Source organism: Pholis gunnellus (assembly GCF_910591455.1).
Source record: "Pholis gunnellus genome assembly, chromosome: 7".
NCBI classification, from domain to species: domain Eukaryota; kingdom Metazoa; phylum Chordata; class Actinopteri; order Perciformes; family Pholidae; genus Pholis; species Pholis gunnellus.
The window spans coordinates 25,533,467-25,549,992 of record NC_136533.1 but is presented as its reverse complement, the minus strand read 5'-3'; the positions used below and the strand labels follow the sequence as shown (position 1 = coordinate 25,549,992).

Below are 16,526 nucleotides of genomic sequence, written 5' to 3'. Positions count from 1 at the left end.
CTGTTAACCCAACACACCAAAGCAAAATTCTTTTCTTTAGCTTAGATGAAGACAGAGAACGCATGTCATTGTTTTCTTCTCTGACTGCGTGTGCAACAGTAACAGCTTCCTCCCCTGATAGGACAGTTTGTCCTCCTACAGCTGTGCTGCGTGTGTGCAGTGGGTTGACCTTGAGACACTGTCACTCAGTAGATTACTGCAGTTCGTTTGGTTGTGACGTTGAACGCACCACCCACTGCCAGATTTGACTGGCTTGTTAATGAGTATCCCCTCACACAGCAGCGTGTCTCCCCAGTAGTAACCATTGTAAATGTGTGTGGTAGTGATGAGGACCGCTGCTCTGCTCCCTCTCTGGGTTTGGATAAACACTGGCATCAATGCTGCGCCAACAGGTGAGTCATAACCCCTTCTAGTCTTTTATGGATACTTCATGCAATGAATGTGGGAAGTCTGAGCAGATGTCATCCTGTCTGTCAGGTTCAAAGTGTGGGACTCCTCAGGTGTGGAGCCCGATGGGTCTCTCTCTGAGGGTGGTTGGGGGGGCCCCGGCCACATACGGATCACATCCATGGCTGGTCAGTGGTCTAAGCTTCTTAATGTTACTGTGCTGATCTTTTTCTTTGCTTTTCCTCTTGCTGAAGTTCAGCCCTGATGGCTCTCACTACTCCTGCACACTAGAAAGAGTTGATGATCTATACTGACTCTTACTCTGCAGTCATATGAACTACTCAAAATAGACATTTCTTTATTTGCATGAAAATGTTATGTTTCCTCCACTTCGACACAAAGGCTACACACGACAACAACAAAAATCATGATCAATATTATGTAATCATCGGTGATTTAGACACAATTATATTGATTTAGTTTTATTAGCATCTCATCTCTCGTGTTCATCCACACTGGCCTTTATTGTTCATCATACCCACTGAGAGGATTTTGTGTACATGATAACTAAGGATTTTCTTAGACTTAGACTGAATGAAGTTGTCACTTTTGTATGGCTGGCATGGCACGAACAAATGTAGCAGAAGAAGGTAACCCAGGGTAACCTCAGTCTTTAGCCATGCTAGCAGCTTTGTGAAGCAATGTCAGCTGCTGTGTTGAAACCAGACTGGGGCACTGGTAGAGATATGCGGAGACACAGGTTTGTATTCTTTACATGAAGAGGATTGCGATAGAAGATACCTCTCTTGTGATTTCATGTTGTTAGTTTGTCTTTGCTCAGGTTTCCCTGCGGAACAGAGGCTCTCATTTCTGTGGAGGAGCCATCCTGACTGATCGCTGGATCATGACCGCTGCACACTGCTTTGCATCACTCTCACAGTGAGTGATACTCACCTCGTTGGCGTATTAAGCTGTCCCTGCTCTGCGTGCTGGTGCTATGTGTTTATTGTATGAATATTACAATGAATCTAAATCTTTTCTCCTCTGTCTAGAGAGTTTCTCAGTGGTGTGAGAGTGGTGGTGGGAGAGTTTGACCAGACTGTAGATGATGAAGAGGAGCAGGTCTTTGTCATCAAGTCTGTCTCAGTCCATGAGAAGTACCATCATGCTTTGCCTTTGAGCTATGACATAGCTCTGATGGAGTTGAATCAGCACATTCTACTGGGCACGTGTTCATCTTGACGATTAGTATATTTGCTGTCGCTCTGATCACGTTTTGTTCATTTGCTGCTATGGGATTTTTCAACAGGAGCCCGTGTCCAACCAATATGTCTGCCTTTACCTAATGAGAGCTTTCCGCCTGAAACCAGTTGCATTGTGGGTGGATGGGGCAGGATGAAGGAAAGTAAGTAATTCTCTCACTCCCAGCAAATACTGTTCAAGCAGATGAGCTTTTATTTTGTAATGCTTTCCTAGAGGGTCGTCTTCCTGTGGTGCTGAGAGAGGTCCAGTTAGACTTGGTGGACCCAGCCAAATGTAAATATATCCTCCAGACTGTCAAAGGTTCAATCCGTAACCAGCAGAGAGCAGCCATGACAGTTCTGTGTGCCGGGCCAGAGAGAGGGGGGAAAGATGCCTGCCAGGTAGATCTACACTCCATTTATTCACTGCACCCTGGGGACCATGAGTCATCACTTATGAAGAGATATCATTATTCAGCTGCTTTAAATAGCCTTCCCAGTGTTTTACTTCTCCCTTCCTCTCTCTCCAGGGGGACTCGGGGGGGCCTCTGGTATGCCCGGCGGGTTCAGGCGACGGTCACTGGGTAGCCCTGGGTGTAACTTCCTGGGGGAAAGGTTGTGGTCGGAGCTGGGACAACAACAGTAGCCGCCCCCCTTCCAGGAGAGGATCTCCGGGGGTTTTCACTGATGTCAGGCTGCTGCTGCCCTGGATCAAGATTAAACTGAGAGAGGGTAGGTTAAGATGACACAAGTCAGGCTTCATAAGCACATCACACGATGGTGACCGTTTACATGTATCTATGTTCACCCATTGTTTATATCTAGGGTCTGTATGAACCCTGGAGGACATGATCGCAGTTTGTTAGGAGAAGCCAAAGTTTAAATGACCACCAGACTGTCAGACGACCGTTAAGAAGTATTGGGTGTCACGTTGGAGTCAGAGTTGGTGTTACATAGTCTGTTCACATGCAGCACGAAGACAAATGGAGTTGTGTTTATAAAGCTCATACACACACACAAATACTGATGGAGAGCCACGTACCTGCTCATCCGGTTCTACTCTAATCACTCACACACACACCTTTGGGAGACCTGGACATTTGGACAAGAGGAGCCGGCGAGCGAACAGTCGATCTTCCGCTCTACCTCGGAGCCATAGCCAGCTGATCTGCATTCATTGATTTTGGCTCCTATAGTGCAAACGATGGAAACAAGCTGGAAACACAACATCGACATATTGACCTTATGAAGAGAAGCAAACTTCAGAGTGTTTCTGGCCAGCTGACAAATATAAATCCAACATCTAGTCTACTTTTAGCTCAGTTCTGGTCTCCACCAGCACCACAGAATCCTCCGTGTGTGTGTGTGTGTGTGTGTGTGTGTGTGTGTGTGTGTGTGTGTGTGTGTGTGTGTGTGTGTGTGTGTGTGTGTGTGTGTGTGTGTGTGTGTGTGTGTGTGTGTGTGTGTGTGTGTGTGTGTGTTGAGGTTGGGTCTATGCTTGTGTGTACTACTGTATTCTTATATTTATCTTGAATATGTTCTCATGGTTGTATCTATATCCTTATATTCTGTCCTTAAATGTTAGGCTCTTTGAGTTAACATGTTATGAAATGTACTATGTAAATGAACTAGACTGCAACAAATGAGAAAGTTAAGATGAAATATTAATAGCAGCTCTAGTAGTGGACAGCTCTAAATGTATTGGAGTATCTTCTTCCCTGTCAGGTTTCCAGACTCTATACAATGATGGATGTGTGCACTAAGACCACTGTCTGTGTGGAGCCCTTGTTAATGTCATGTGTGCCACACGCAATTACCAATATTAACGACAATATGCAGGTCAATAACAGATCCTATGGTGTGTGAGTGAATATAGTTTGTACTGAGCAGTAGCAGAAGATGTCGTTGTATATCAATAAGGACTTTTTCATGTTTGTGTGTTTACTGTAGCTGATGAGCAGCAGCAGGGAACAACTCTATCAGGTGAGTTGTCTTTCCTCACCACAACAGCTCTCATTCATCTATATTTCATAAAGTTTCTGCAATGTGCGTGTGTGTGTGTGTGTGTGTGTGTCAGAACTCTGCAGCGTGAGAGATGGTCCTGTAACTAACAGTGAGGGTGTACTCAGAAACCCCGCCCTCCCTGGTGATCACTATGACAACAACCAGTGAGTGAGCGTTGATACGGACTGGTTGTAACTGTAATGTAATATGAATGTAGAGAAGGAAGAATGACTCAATAAATTATGTGTGTGTGTGTGTCTGTCTTCAGGGTGTGTGTGTGGAGTATCAGTGTTCCTCCAGGTTACAGTGTTCTATTGGAATTTGATCATTTTGATCTGGAAGCTGACTCTTACTGTCGCTACGATCGGCTCACAGTTTCAGTCGGGACTCATAGACCCGTTGGTGAGTTTCTCACACACACACACACACACACACACACACACACACACACACACACACACACACTGTGAGACTGAGACTAGACTCTTTGATTCAGAAACATTCATCAGAGGCAGCAGAACCTCTGAAATGTGCCAAGTGCTTTGGTTAAAGGAAAGGTTTAGTCTTATACTTACAGTCTTTCATCTGTTAGTTAAATACAGAGACTAAACACCTACACCTCTAACGTTCTCTACATATTCTTTGTTCAACCCGGACATGGACCGAGTTAAGAAGTGACAGTTAGTGATCTTAGGGTTTGTTGAGTGTTGGACAGATACGGTTAGCGAGCACATGTTTATGTTTTGGTTCCTGTAAAGGAATGATGGTGAACCTTTGAGACTCACTGTGGAAGCTGCACACTGTGACTGTGTCAGGCTGTAGTTACCTCACTCACATGAGATGAGTATCAATCTTCTCTTCTTGGGTGTGAGAAGAAAGCAAATCAACTTTTTTACCAAAATATTTAAACCACAAACTGACGAAGCTATAGAGCTAGTCTTCAAGTTCTACAAGTCAGTCACTGGACAACAGCAGAAGCTAACAAGCTTCTAACAATTACACACATATTAAACATGTACACACACATTACACATGTACTCACATATACACATTACACGCGTAGTCACATGTACACACACATTACACATGTATATACACATATAAATACACTAACTGCAGAGTGCAGATACATGAATATGCCGAGACTGCGTCTCCTCTCTGCTCTGACTGCAGCGCGAGTACCCGCCTGTGAGTGCTTTGGGGCGGCTCACGGCAGCACGCGCTGCTCGTTCACGACAGTGCAGAACGTACGTGTTTTCACGTCAGAGTCAAAACACCAGAAAAGTCTCCAACAACACCAGAACAAGTCGCTACATTTGTCACTAGTAGCTTTTGACAAAAAAAGTCGCCATGAGGGTTTGGAAAGTCGTCAGATTTAGCGAGAAAGTCGCCAAGTTGGCAACACTGACACCGGCTAAATGTGTCCCCAGAGCAACATTGGACGTAACAATAGTTCCTATCAAAACAAAATCCATCTTCATAAAAACAAGTTGTACAAATAATGTGTACAAACAAACACAGTTGACTTACCAAAGCCGCTGTTCACTATTTAAAGACAAAGTCCATCCTCCTTTCTTTGTTAACAAAGAGTTTAATCTCACGGTTAAATCCCAACTCACAAATCCATTTCTCCTCTTTCAGCCATTAAGTGTTAAAAAACAAAGCTAGGTAAAAAAAATAAAAATCTACACCAAGCAAAATGCAAACATTTTTATAATTTCTTCCATATCTTTCAATTTGAACTCTTACTACTCCGACTAAGCCTCTGCTTAGGTTTCGTTTTCCAATAGTCATGTGCTCGCCCACTGACCAATCACAGCACATGCTGCACCTCACTGCAGAGCTGCACCTGGAAACTGAGCTGCACGTAATGCTGACGTAGTTGTAGGCCAGCTAGCAGCTCTGACACGTCAAAGAATACGCCCAACATGTCAAACTAAAGATCTGATTGGTTGAAGACTATGACAATCAACAATATCGTCCCCATTCACTTAAATGGCATAATAACACAAATAAATGTGAGCTTTGTTAAGATGTGTACATATCAGTGTATATGTTACTGGTAAATATTGGACGAATGTTAAACACAGCTCAAATTGAACATTTTCAGGTTTGCCTTTTTTTTTTGCCTAAAAAGCACTTTTAGCGACCCTATGAGCAGTGGTTTTGCTGCGGCCTGCATCAGAGCCGTCCAGGTGTCTTCTGTGGAGTTGTTGAAAACAGTAGGCGCAGGTTCAATTCAATTCAATTTATCTTTGTATAGACCAAAATCACAAATTTGCCTCAGGGGGCTTTACAATCTGTACACATACGACATCCTCTGTCCCAGGACCCTCACATCGGAACAGGAAAAACTCCCCCTAAAAACCCCTTGAATGGGGAGAAAAGAGGAAGAGACCTTAGGGAGAGCAACAGAGGAGGGATCCCTCTCCCAGGATGGACAGAAGTGCAATAGATGTCATGTGTACAGAATGAACAACATTTACAGAGTTACTACACATTCAATGCATATGACAGAACCACTGCAGGAGGCAAGACCATGGTCCAGGTATCACCAGGATCTATGGAAACCCACGAGGTGAGAAAGCACAGAGACTCCGGTGAAGAAGCAAAGTCAGCAATGTGCAATGATGGTGTTGGTAGTAAAAATAGTAATGTGAGTAATTATAAAAAGAAGCCTGAGGCTGACTGGCATGCAGACGTCCTGGTAGCATTGAAGACTGGCCGACCATTTTTACTGTGTGCTGACGGCAGCCTCTGGCTTGCCCCACACAGCGACGTATCACCATGCAGGACTCAAGAGAGCGACTGAGTCTTCCCCTCAGTTCAAACACTCACCGTCAGCATTGGTTCCGAGAAGCCAGGGCTACTACCAGGAGTTTGGTGCGAGTATCTTACCACAGCATCCTACATCGGACACACTGGAAGCCTGAGGCTGACTGGCACGCAGACTTCCTGGAAGCATTGAAGACTGGCCGACCATTTTTACTGTGTGCTGACGGCAGCCTCTGGCTTGCCCCACACAGCGACGTATCACCATGCAGGACTCAAGAGCGCGACTGAGTCTTCCCCTCAGTTCAAACACTCACCGTCAGCATTGGTTCCGAGAAGCCAGGGCTACTACCAGGAGTTTGGTGCGAGTATCTTACCACAGCATCCTACATCGGACACACAGCAGTGGTTTTGTCACTGCCTACCTCAGAGCTGTCCAGCTGTTCTTTGTGAAATCTTTGAAGATGACACGTCAACATTCTAATTTATTCGAGAACATGCATGTTCCATCCAGCATTCCATTCTATTCTCAATGGCATTTTATGAATTATTTTATGAATTCACTATTTTCTATTTCAGCGATCACCATGTTTTCCATGGCACAGTTTTCACAAAACTCCACACATTGTGACCCATTAGCAGTAATGAAATAACACTGTATATTACAAAATAAAATTGCATACATGCAACAAGTCACAACAAAAGTTTAAGCTGTTGCAAGTAACTCCACAAATGATCCTGTTAACATTGTTAAGCTGTCTATGTTTGTCATATTCACCCAATTTGCATTTTACTGCTATTGCTTTTTACAATGTACTATACTATAACGTTTTTAGGACTTTTTTGAACATTCTATACTGTGACTTTTTTACAAATTTTCTTCAAGGTACTATCCTATGACTTTTTTTTACTTTTTTGAAATAATATACTATGACTTTATTCAACAACTACTTATATAGACTTCATGACAGATAAAGTCCCTGCACACAAATTTCTCTTTTTAGAAGATAAGACTCTAATATTATGGCTTTTTTGGGTGACACGACTTCACACCTGAATTGACTGAATTTAAAGCTGCAGGTCAATTCAGTTCATCTTTCTAAAGTGAAGTACTTTATTTTAAGATGCACAATTAAAAAGCTTTGTTATGTAACATATTCTTTAATCCAGTCCATATTTTAATTTGGACTGTAAGTCAATGGATGAATGCCAGTTTCCAGTCCCAGTACGGGATGTGACTGGAATAACAAAGAGTTTCCATCAGAAAACAGGCATGGATGCCACTCAGTAGCTCTTGAAACATTTCACCTCAAAATAAACCAGAGGCAGCTCGCACACCCAACGAGTTCATTAGTTTTACCAGCAATAATGTCATTTTTGAATCACAGTTCATTTATTTTGGGCTGTTATTGCAATTGAGGAGTCAGTGTATTTTATTTCAAACACATTAATGGTGTTTGTGGGTTTGGGTCTATTTGGTTTCTTCACTATTGGTGACATTCCTCCCTATTGTAATGGTAGTACAGCTTGTTCCTCTCATAGGTGTTGTTAATACAATACAGGCATAATAATCATTAGGATGTCACTTTAAAAGACAGAAGTTCAAATAAGTAGTAAGTTCAAGTTCATTTGAAAGCAACATTTTCTCTAATCCTACTGTTGTATTTGATTGTGAAATTGTATTAAAACACATGATTACAGATCCAACATATCATCCCCCACATTGAAATAGATTATATTTCAAATCAAAAGTCACAGCTTTATTACTATCATACTGTATATGCAGTCTGCTTTGCCTAACAGAGACTTTATGTCTTTGCTGAACCATTACAATTGACAATTACGGGTTAAAAATACATAATGTCAGCTATACAGCCCAATGCTTGCTAACCTTAGCCACTTAATGCTAGTGGTCATATCTGACCAAGTATGACTGCTGTGTCAAAACCCCTCACTGTTTTTAATCCTTCGAGGTGGCTTTTTATTGCTTATTGCTTCAACTTTTATTTGTGAGCGGAAGAGTGTATTATTTCTTTGAAAAGTTGCATATTATTGCTTGAAGTAAATTCCCAGAGTCGTATTTTGCCCAAGTAGTTTAATAACTTCAATAGCTGTGATCAAACAAGTAGACTTTGTTCGACAGCTCTGTTCTTTAAAACGTTTTCTAATTGGATCTGAAAAGGTCTTAAATGTATCTTTCGTAACCTCTTGAACCCTAGGCCTATTTTTAGCACTCTGCTCGAAAATGTCTTACCCATACGCCAGAGAGTGTAAATCTCTAACTACAAGGTCTATTTGAGTAATTTAAACTGAACATGGATTCACTGGTGAGTCTGCAGGCCTCGGGCCTCTCTTCTTACCTAGAGACACAGAGGTGAACTCTGATTGGATAAAAGCTCTACTTAAAACAAGCTGCACTGGAAGCAGAGCAACTGAGGAACACAGTAGCTGTGCAATGAGAAAATAAGATGATGGGAAAAATATTTTTATAAATTATAATACATACAGAAAAATTATAAAATAGCTATAACTTTGTGATTCTGTTTAGGCCAGCAGAGAAGGCCTTGCTGGACCTGATGGGCCACCACTGCACACAGCACATACTGACCTACCTTCGTCATTGTCTTACAGGGATTTTCTGTGGAGGGGTCCTTCCTGGCCCAGTGCTGCTAAGGAATTCACAGTATGCAACACTTCATTTCTCCTCAGACGTTAGCCGAGGCGGGAGTGGCTTTGTCATCAGGCATCGTGCCGACCAGGGACACTCTAGTCCTGGTGGGAAACACACAAAACACACAGACACAGACACATACATCTCTGCAGGTAATACTCAGGTGTACAGGACAGCATGGCAGGCCGCTTGTACTGAATACACACACTGTCCATACAGGTAAAACTGTGTTCCGCTATTGGCTCTCAGAGTAACCAGATAGTGTGTAGGCACATGTCCCATGACACAATGATGAGCTGCACAAGACACTCACAGACACATTGTGTAGAGCTGCTGATAATGTTTCTTTTGTTTGCAGTGTGCACGAGTGTGAGTTTGTGTCCTGAACTGTCTGTCTCCTGTACGTGTAATAATGCTTGATGTGCCTGTGTGTGTGTGTGTGTGTGTGTGTGTGTGTGTGTGTGTGTGTGTGTGTGTGTGTGTGTGTGTGTGTGTGTGTGTGTGTGTGTGTGTGTGTGTGTGTGTGTGTGTGTGTGTGTGTGTGTGTGTGTGTGTGTGTTTGTGTTCATCAGGATGCGGAACAGTTGTGCTAGTTGATGATCTGACTGTTGTCCACAGTCCAAATCACCCACAGTGCTACAGTAATGACTGTGTCCTCCGCTGGGTTGTCTATGCTCCACAGGGACACGTTGTTAAGGTGATGCACGAGAGCTTCCAGTGAATCAAAGTTAAAGGCAGTGTTCATCAGCAACTCAAGGCTGATTCTGGTGTTGTGTTCCAGCTGGACTTTGCTGATTTTGACCTGGAGGAGTCAGACGGATGCCTGTATGACTCCCTCACTGTCCTGGGAGATGTGGAGGGAACAGAGGAGATTGGTAGGATGAATGAATCTCTGGGTGTCACTGCTTTGATTATGTCTTCTCTCTCTGTCCTCATAGCATTCTTTTCAGATTCAAAAACATTGTAATATTAGCAGCAATGAGAGGTTTATTTTTGCCATGTTTTGTAGTGGTGCTGTGTGGTGGCAGCGTTCCTCCTCCTGTTCTGTCCTACCACAGCGTCATGGTTCTTCACTTCACCTCAGACGGCAGCATCACACATAGGGGCTTCAGCGCGACACTGACATTCATCAGCCATGCAGGTATGTCCATACACAGTGAATCAGTCTGTGTGTGGAGATCACCTGTTGACTTACTAAAAGGTCTAAATTCTCTCTCACAGGCTTTTACCACTCTGGCAAGAATACAATGTAACTGTCAAGTCTTGAGTGTATTCCAATCTACCTTGTTAAAAAAAACTAAAACTGTGTAAGATAAACAGAAATAGAGGAAATCTTGCTGTCTGTCTTTATCTGCACGGTAATACAGGATTTGTAAGATCAAATAGAAACCTGTGTGACATTAAGACTCTCTCTGCAGACCTTCATAACCAGGACACAGGTGTGGAGAGTGGACCAGAGGGTCAGACAGATCACACAGACCAGCGGCACATAACAACACATGGTTGGTGGTCTGTTCAGTCTTTGAATCCTCTTGGGACTCTTTTGTGTGTTGACTTCAGGTTTGTGGATTTAAAGTGAGGGCAGTGAGGAGAATCCTGTGTCAAATGTAAGTGAAGAAAGAGAATGAGTACCTCTCCTCACCTTGGGCAAGGCACTGACCACTCAGCTGCTGCAGTGGTGCCGTAGTGGTGAACAGCTCCCGATGGCAAGCATGGGGTTCATCCAACTCTGAGTAAATGAAGGACACGTTCCTGCTTGTCTCCGGCTTCCTACATGCACGTAACAGCACAACAATGATGAGGTGAAATGTGGAGCAAGAAATGCTTGTACAGGCTACATTGTAGTCTTTTTGTCTGTCCACCAGCTGTGTCATGGGCTCATCAAAGCAGCAAGAGTCACTGGCATGTAGAGTGGCAATGACACATGTAACACCAGAGTTACAGCTGAGGCAGGAGAAGAAGAGTGACTCTCAGTTTAACCAGCAGTGTGAAGGTGAGATGAGTCAATGCTTTTGTTTTAATCATATTGTTGCACTTCTTTTCTCTCCTCTATCTTTATCTCACAATCTTCTGAGAAATACGTCCTACGAACTAAATACTGAGGTGCAAGCTGTTCACAAAATGATACAGAAGTACAAGAATCTCACATTGTCACTGACTAACACATTGTAGAGTTGTCAGCTCACTTTTCTTTTCAACTACTTTAAAAGAGAATTAAAGCTCCAGCAGTAGAATGACAGCGAGACCGAAAAGTGGCCGATAGTATGCCACTGTTGTTTAGCGGCGTATATCGATGCCTGGAGTGGTACGTCACAGATACCTTGCTTTATTTAGGACGCTGTGTTGCGCTACTTGAAAAAAATACATTTATGGCATCACTAGTTGTGAAAAAAATCGATTTGCATATGCATCACGCAGAGGTACTGGTGTGTCTGACAATGGACTTCCACTTTGAAGCGTGTCCTGCCTTAGTAGTGGCGTACCCCTCCAGGCATCGGTATGTACTGCTGAACACAGTGACATACCATCTGCAACTTTTCAATCTCGGTGCTACTTCAGCATTAAGTCGAGACGTGTGGTTCAGTCTGGGATGTGTTTAAAGGAACAGTTGAGCAGTTTGGGCGATACAGAGAGAAGATGGAAACCTCTCATCATCAAACTCTCAGCAAGAAAGTGTGAAAGCATAATCCCCAAAATACAATAACTATTTCCTTAAGCTCCACTGATGAAATGGAACATTTTCATGTTTTGTTGATATTAGTACAAGTAAGTGTAACAAATGTACTTATTGGTAGTTTTGACAATAGAAATGCTAAGTGTGGGGTTTAATGTCCCAGAAATACTAATTCATTTCCAACAATATCAGCTCTGAATATTCCTTCATCTCAGATTTCTCATCAGAAATGTAAAATGTTTACATTTAAAGGTAGTGGCACTAAACTCACTGTGCTCATACACAGAACACATAAGCTAATGGTCAGCACAGAGTCTTCCCTGTTCACTTTGTGTGTGTGTGTGTGTGTGTGTGTGTGTGTGTGTGTGTGTGTGTGTGTGTGTGTGTGTGTGTGTGTGTGTGTGTGTGTGTGTGTGTGTGTGTGTGTGTGTGTGTGTGTGTGTGTGTGTGTGTGTGTGTGTGTAACTCCTCTCTCACACACTGTTCTCTTTTACTAATCTGTGCTTTTCTTATTCTTAATTACTGATTTTTAATCATCTGTATTTCTTTATGCTCTTTGAATTAGGACTCAAACTGGTTTATATACCACATAACCTGCTACTTTTACCTGATAACTCTTCCTGATACTTTCTTCTTCATCAGCCTCCTTCATGATACTTGCTCTTTTCTGCTGTCTGTTGTCATGCTGCTTTGTGTGTCTCTCTCTGGTGTCTTGTCTTTTGGGTCACCCTCTCCATACCTGCTTCCTTTGGGACTGGGATGCTGCTTTGCTGCAGTGTTTTTCCTCATGTAGTTCTTCTTCCTAAACTGTGAAACCCATCACAGGTTAGGTTGAATAAATGCTGAGTCATATTCTGTCAGTATACTATCAATGACATTTAAATTTAGAAACACACGACCAAAAACACACACCATGCTAGATTAATGTAAACATGATCACACACACATTTTGTTTTACTGCAGTGTTTGAGACATGGATTGTGAGGAAGGGTCTTTTAAAAGACTTGCTATTTGAGTTCACTTATGCAGTACTGCTTTGTGCAACTTTGATCTGCCAGTGAAGCGGTTGCTATTGGGATGTTCAGTTACTTTAAACGTGCATACAAATAATAACAATCGAGAATGGGCGGACACTTTCCATGTGTGAGCCAATGACTTCTCCACTAGTATTTAAAATTCAAGCAACTTGCTTAAAAAGCAGTGAGATTACTATTTAGAGGTAGATATGGATGTGACACTCCTTTTTTCCTTTAGCCAACATTTACATGGAATTACATTTAAAGCAGCAAGAAGGAGTTAAATGCTAACAGTAAGTTAACTCTTGAAGGGATATATGACCAATGTCTGACTATCAACAAACAGCACGGCTGTAATAAGCATAAACAATGCTTATGTTTGGCTTTGTCGAAATTCATTTTGTAATCTACAAAAAACAAGAGCGAGGGTTATAATAAACACAGGCCACAAACCATAGAAACATAATGGTTGTGTGTTGTACCAGCCTGTCAGAGTGCCAGTGGACGTAACACACTGGACATCCACCAGTAGAGATCTGTATCACAAGACACAGCAGCACGGCCAGTGTTATGGCCACAAAGCATTCCTGTTTATTTCACTCTCATTCCTCTTTATCAAGATCTTCAACTCTAGAGAACTATTTTGGTTTCACTGCCCGATGATTCATTCCTCAAGTTACTGTGGTTCCCAAACGTTTTGGCCTCTGACGCCTTAAAAAGACTTCTTGTCTCCTTGTGATCTATATTCACAGGAGTGTTTTACTCAAATACTTTTTAGGGTAACACTTTATAATACCTACACACTATGAAGCATTAGTTAAGTATGAGTAAACACTTAATTCATCATTTATAAAGCATTATTCCTACATTAATAATTCATTAGCAATTCACAACAACAGTTATAAATGTTTTATTCTTGATTAATAAGCTCGTCTTATGTGTTTCATGATTGTGTTTTCATACTTTATAAATGATGGATTCCCCATTTGTAAATTAAGTATTATATATTTTACAAACCAATTATTAAGGAGTTGTAGATGATTAATAAGATCATTTATAAAGTGTTAGTAAATGATTAATAACTTATTTAGATGTACATTATTCATTTATATATATATAATGATTTAGATATGCACTAATAGTTAGGGAGTATGTTAATATGCTTTATAAACACGTATTAATACTGCAATTCATGATTAATTCATGATTTATTAAGGTAGTTACTAGTCCTTAATAAAGTATTTTGTGTGACCTCATCTACAGTGAGGACTATTTATGCCTTCGTATTTTGTGACCTTATGATTAGTTATTAATCATTTACTAACACTTTATAAATGATCTTATTGATCATCTACAACTCCTTAATAATTGGTTTGTAATATATATAATACTTAATTTACAAATGGGGAACCCATCATTTATAAAGTATGAAAACACAATCATGAAACACATAATAGACGAGCTTATTAATGAAGAATAAAACATTTATAACTGTTGTTATGAACTGCATACTAATGAATTATCAATGTAGGAACAATGCTTTATAAATGATGAATTAAGTGTTTACTCATACTTAACTAATGCTTCATAGTGTGTAGTTATTATAAAGTGTTACCCTTTTTAGACATATGAAGGATGAAAATGATCGAATAATTAACAAATGTGTTTTTTTCTGCTTTCGTTATTAATCATCTAACAACAGATTTGTAATGTTGCCACACCTTAAACAGGTTGGGAACCACTGCCCTCCAACATGTATGCACTAACCATGCCCTGAACGTAATGATGACACAAGTGGTCATTCATGACATGCTTGTGGTCTCTCGTGTTGTAGTCCACGTGATTGTCCTGTTGCAAAATGGGACTACAATCTGAATTTCGTTGTGCAGCCCTGTTGTACGATGACAAATAAAAAACCTTGTACCTTGTATTACTCCTGCTAACATCCACAACATCTACCCTATTATGATAGAAACATGAGTTCCATTTGTCACAGGAGGTGACCTTCCATCTTTCAGCAGAAAACTACAGAAAAGGGGAACTGTACTGTACGGTAGATGGCCATGCACGTCTGTAGGTACGGGGCACCCTCTAGTGGCACTTTATAGGAATTGAAGGGAAATCGGTGTTGACTAAAGTTACATGAATACACATTAAAAACACAAAAGCTCTTTTATGGGAGAAATGTAGTAAATATAGCACATTTATTGTAGATTGTGGTGGGTCATCAGTGTACTGTAGTGTTGATGGAAGGATATCAGAACAGGTCTATTCATTAGACTTTCACTAATGTGTGTTTATTACGACTGGCCCTTTAGTCTTTGGTGCTCATCTCTGCAGCAGCTCTCAGGATCCGGACTCCAACACACCTTATGGACCCGTTTCACTGCAGACAGCAGGAAAGCAGGTGTTAACACAAGTACAATGTTGTACACTTGGTGACGGGACTCAACACAATGGAGCCCTAGTTAATGTAATCTTTTACTCTTGGGCTTTTCCTGCTTTGAAAAGGCTGCTCTGTGACAAGGACCTGAAACCTGCTCACCCAATGGGATGATGTCATTAATCCCACTTCCTATATCTACATTGACTTCTGCAGGAATCAGAGTAGTGTTCCTGCTGGGCGCTGAGCTGCAGTGGGTCTACTCCGTGGCAGCAGCTAGGGATCAGTGCCTTGCTCAGAGGCATGTTTACAGGAGCTGTGAGAGAGAGGGCTACTGATGAACTTGTGGCTGTTCTCTTGACAAACGTACAGAAATAAGTTACAGTGAGCCAGTTCATCTCTGAAAATGAGCTCAGTTGAGGGAACTGCTTCAGTACAGTATTGATTAAAGAGAAGTAGTGTTTTGGTAGAATGTGTCACAGAATGAAAGCACATTCTAAGACTCATGATGTACTTTTGCCTCTCAGGTCCATGCAGTACCATCACAGGTCTGATGAAAGTTACTCCAGGACATGAAGGAAATCTCTCTAGGTTCAAAGAGAATGTGGATACTGCAGATTACAACAATATCATTACAAAATATGATACACAGATAATTCCTAGTTTGTAAGAGACTTTTGATGTTAGACGTGATACAGCCATGTTTGATATTCAGTAATGTTAGGTGTGTAATAAGACGGATAATGTCTGGCTCATGCCTCATCTTGTTGCGGTTTGTTTTGAGATAATGGCTGTATTCCTTTCATGATTCTTATTGTTGCAGCAGACCCAGATGTGCAGCAGTCCAGCAGCAGAGCCCTGACCTACCAGGGTGATGTGGACCATAAGGTCTCACAGGATCCCAGACTGCACATGGGCTCAGATGACGAAGACTACAACAAAGAATCCCCAGGGACTGGGTAGTAGCCAATCAGAAGAAGGCCTCGAGACAAAGATGCATGTACAAGTGTGTGTGTGAGATGCGTGTGTGTGTGTGTGTGTGTGTGTGTGTGTGTGTGTGTGTGTGTGTGTGTGTGTGTGTGTGTGTGTGTGTGTGTGTGTGTGTGTGTGTGTGTGTGTGTGTGTGTGTGTGTGTGTGTGTGGTATATTGGTGGCTGAGGGACGGTAGATCACTAAAGCTTTCAGATGTGGAGGAATAGAAACCCATGGCCCTGCTGACAAAGCATGCAATGATCCAGAATGATCTTAGATATTTTAGTGTGTTTGCTTTCTGTAAAGGCTAAGCAGGTTTTGTTCCCAGAATGCAACACAGACTGATACATGCCATTGAAGGACGATTCCGTTGTCATTTACGCTTAGTCTCTTAATGGCAGCACAT

General features: G+C 41.8%; 1 protein-coding gene across 1 annotated transcript; it reads left to right on the top strand.

Annotated features, from left to right (window-relative positions):
* Window positions 1-325: 325 nt before the first annotated feature.
* On the top strand, window positions 326-16,111 carry LOC306698366 (ovochymase-2; the record flags this gene model as incomplete). Its single annotated transcript, XM_079162641.1, has 15 exons — window positions 326-392; window positions 478-575; window positions 1,229-1,326; window positions 1,440-1,612; window positions 1,697-1,792; window positions 1,864-2,030; window positions 2,159-2,360; window positions 9,036-9,087; window positions 9,694-9,772; window positions 9,857-9,950; window positions 10,085-10,216; window positions 10,494-10,584; window positions 10,941-11,068; window positions 15,365-15,466; window positions 15,972-16,111. The coding sequence occupies 15 exons, from the start codon at window positions 326-328 to the stop codon at window positions 16,109-16,111; spliced, it is 1,719 nt and encodes a 572-aa protein (XP_079018767.1).
* Window positions 16,112-16,526: the final 415 nt, after the last annotated feature.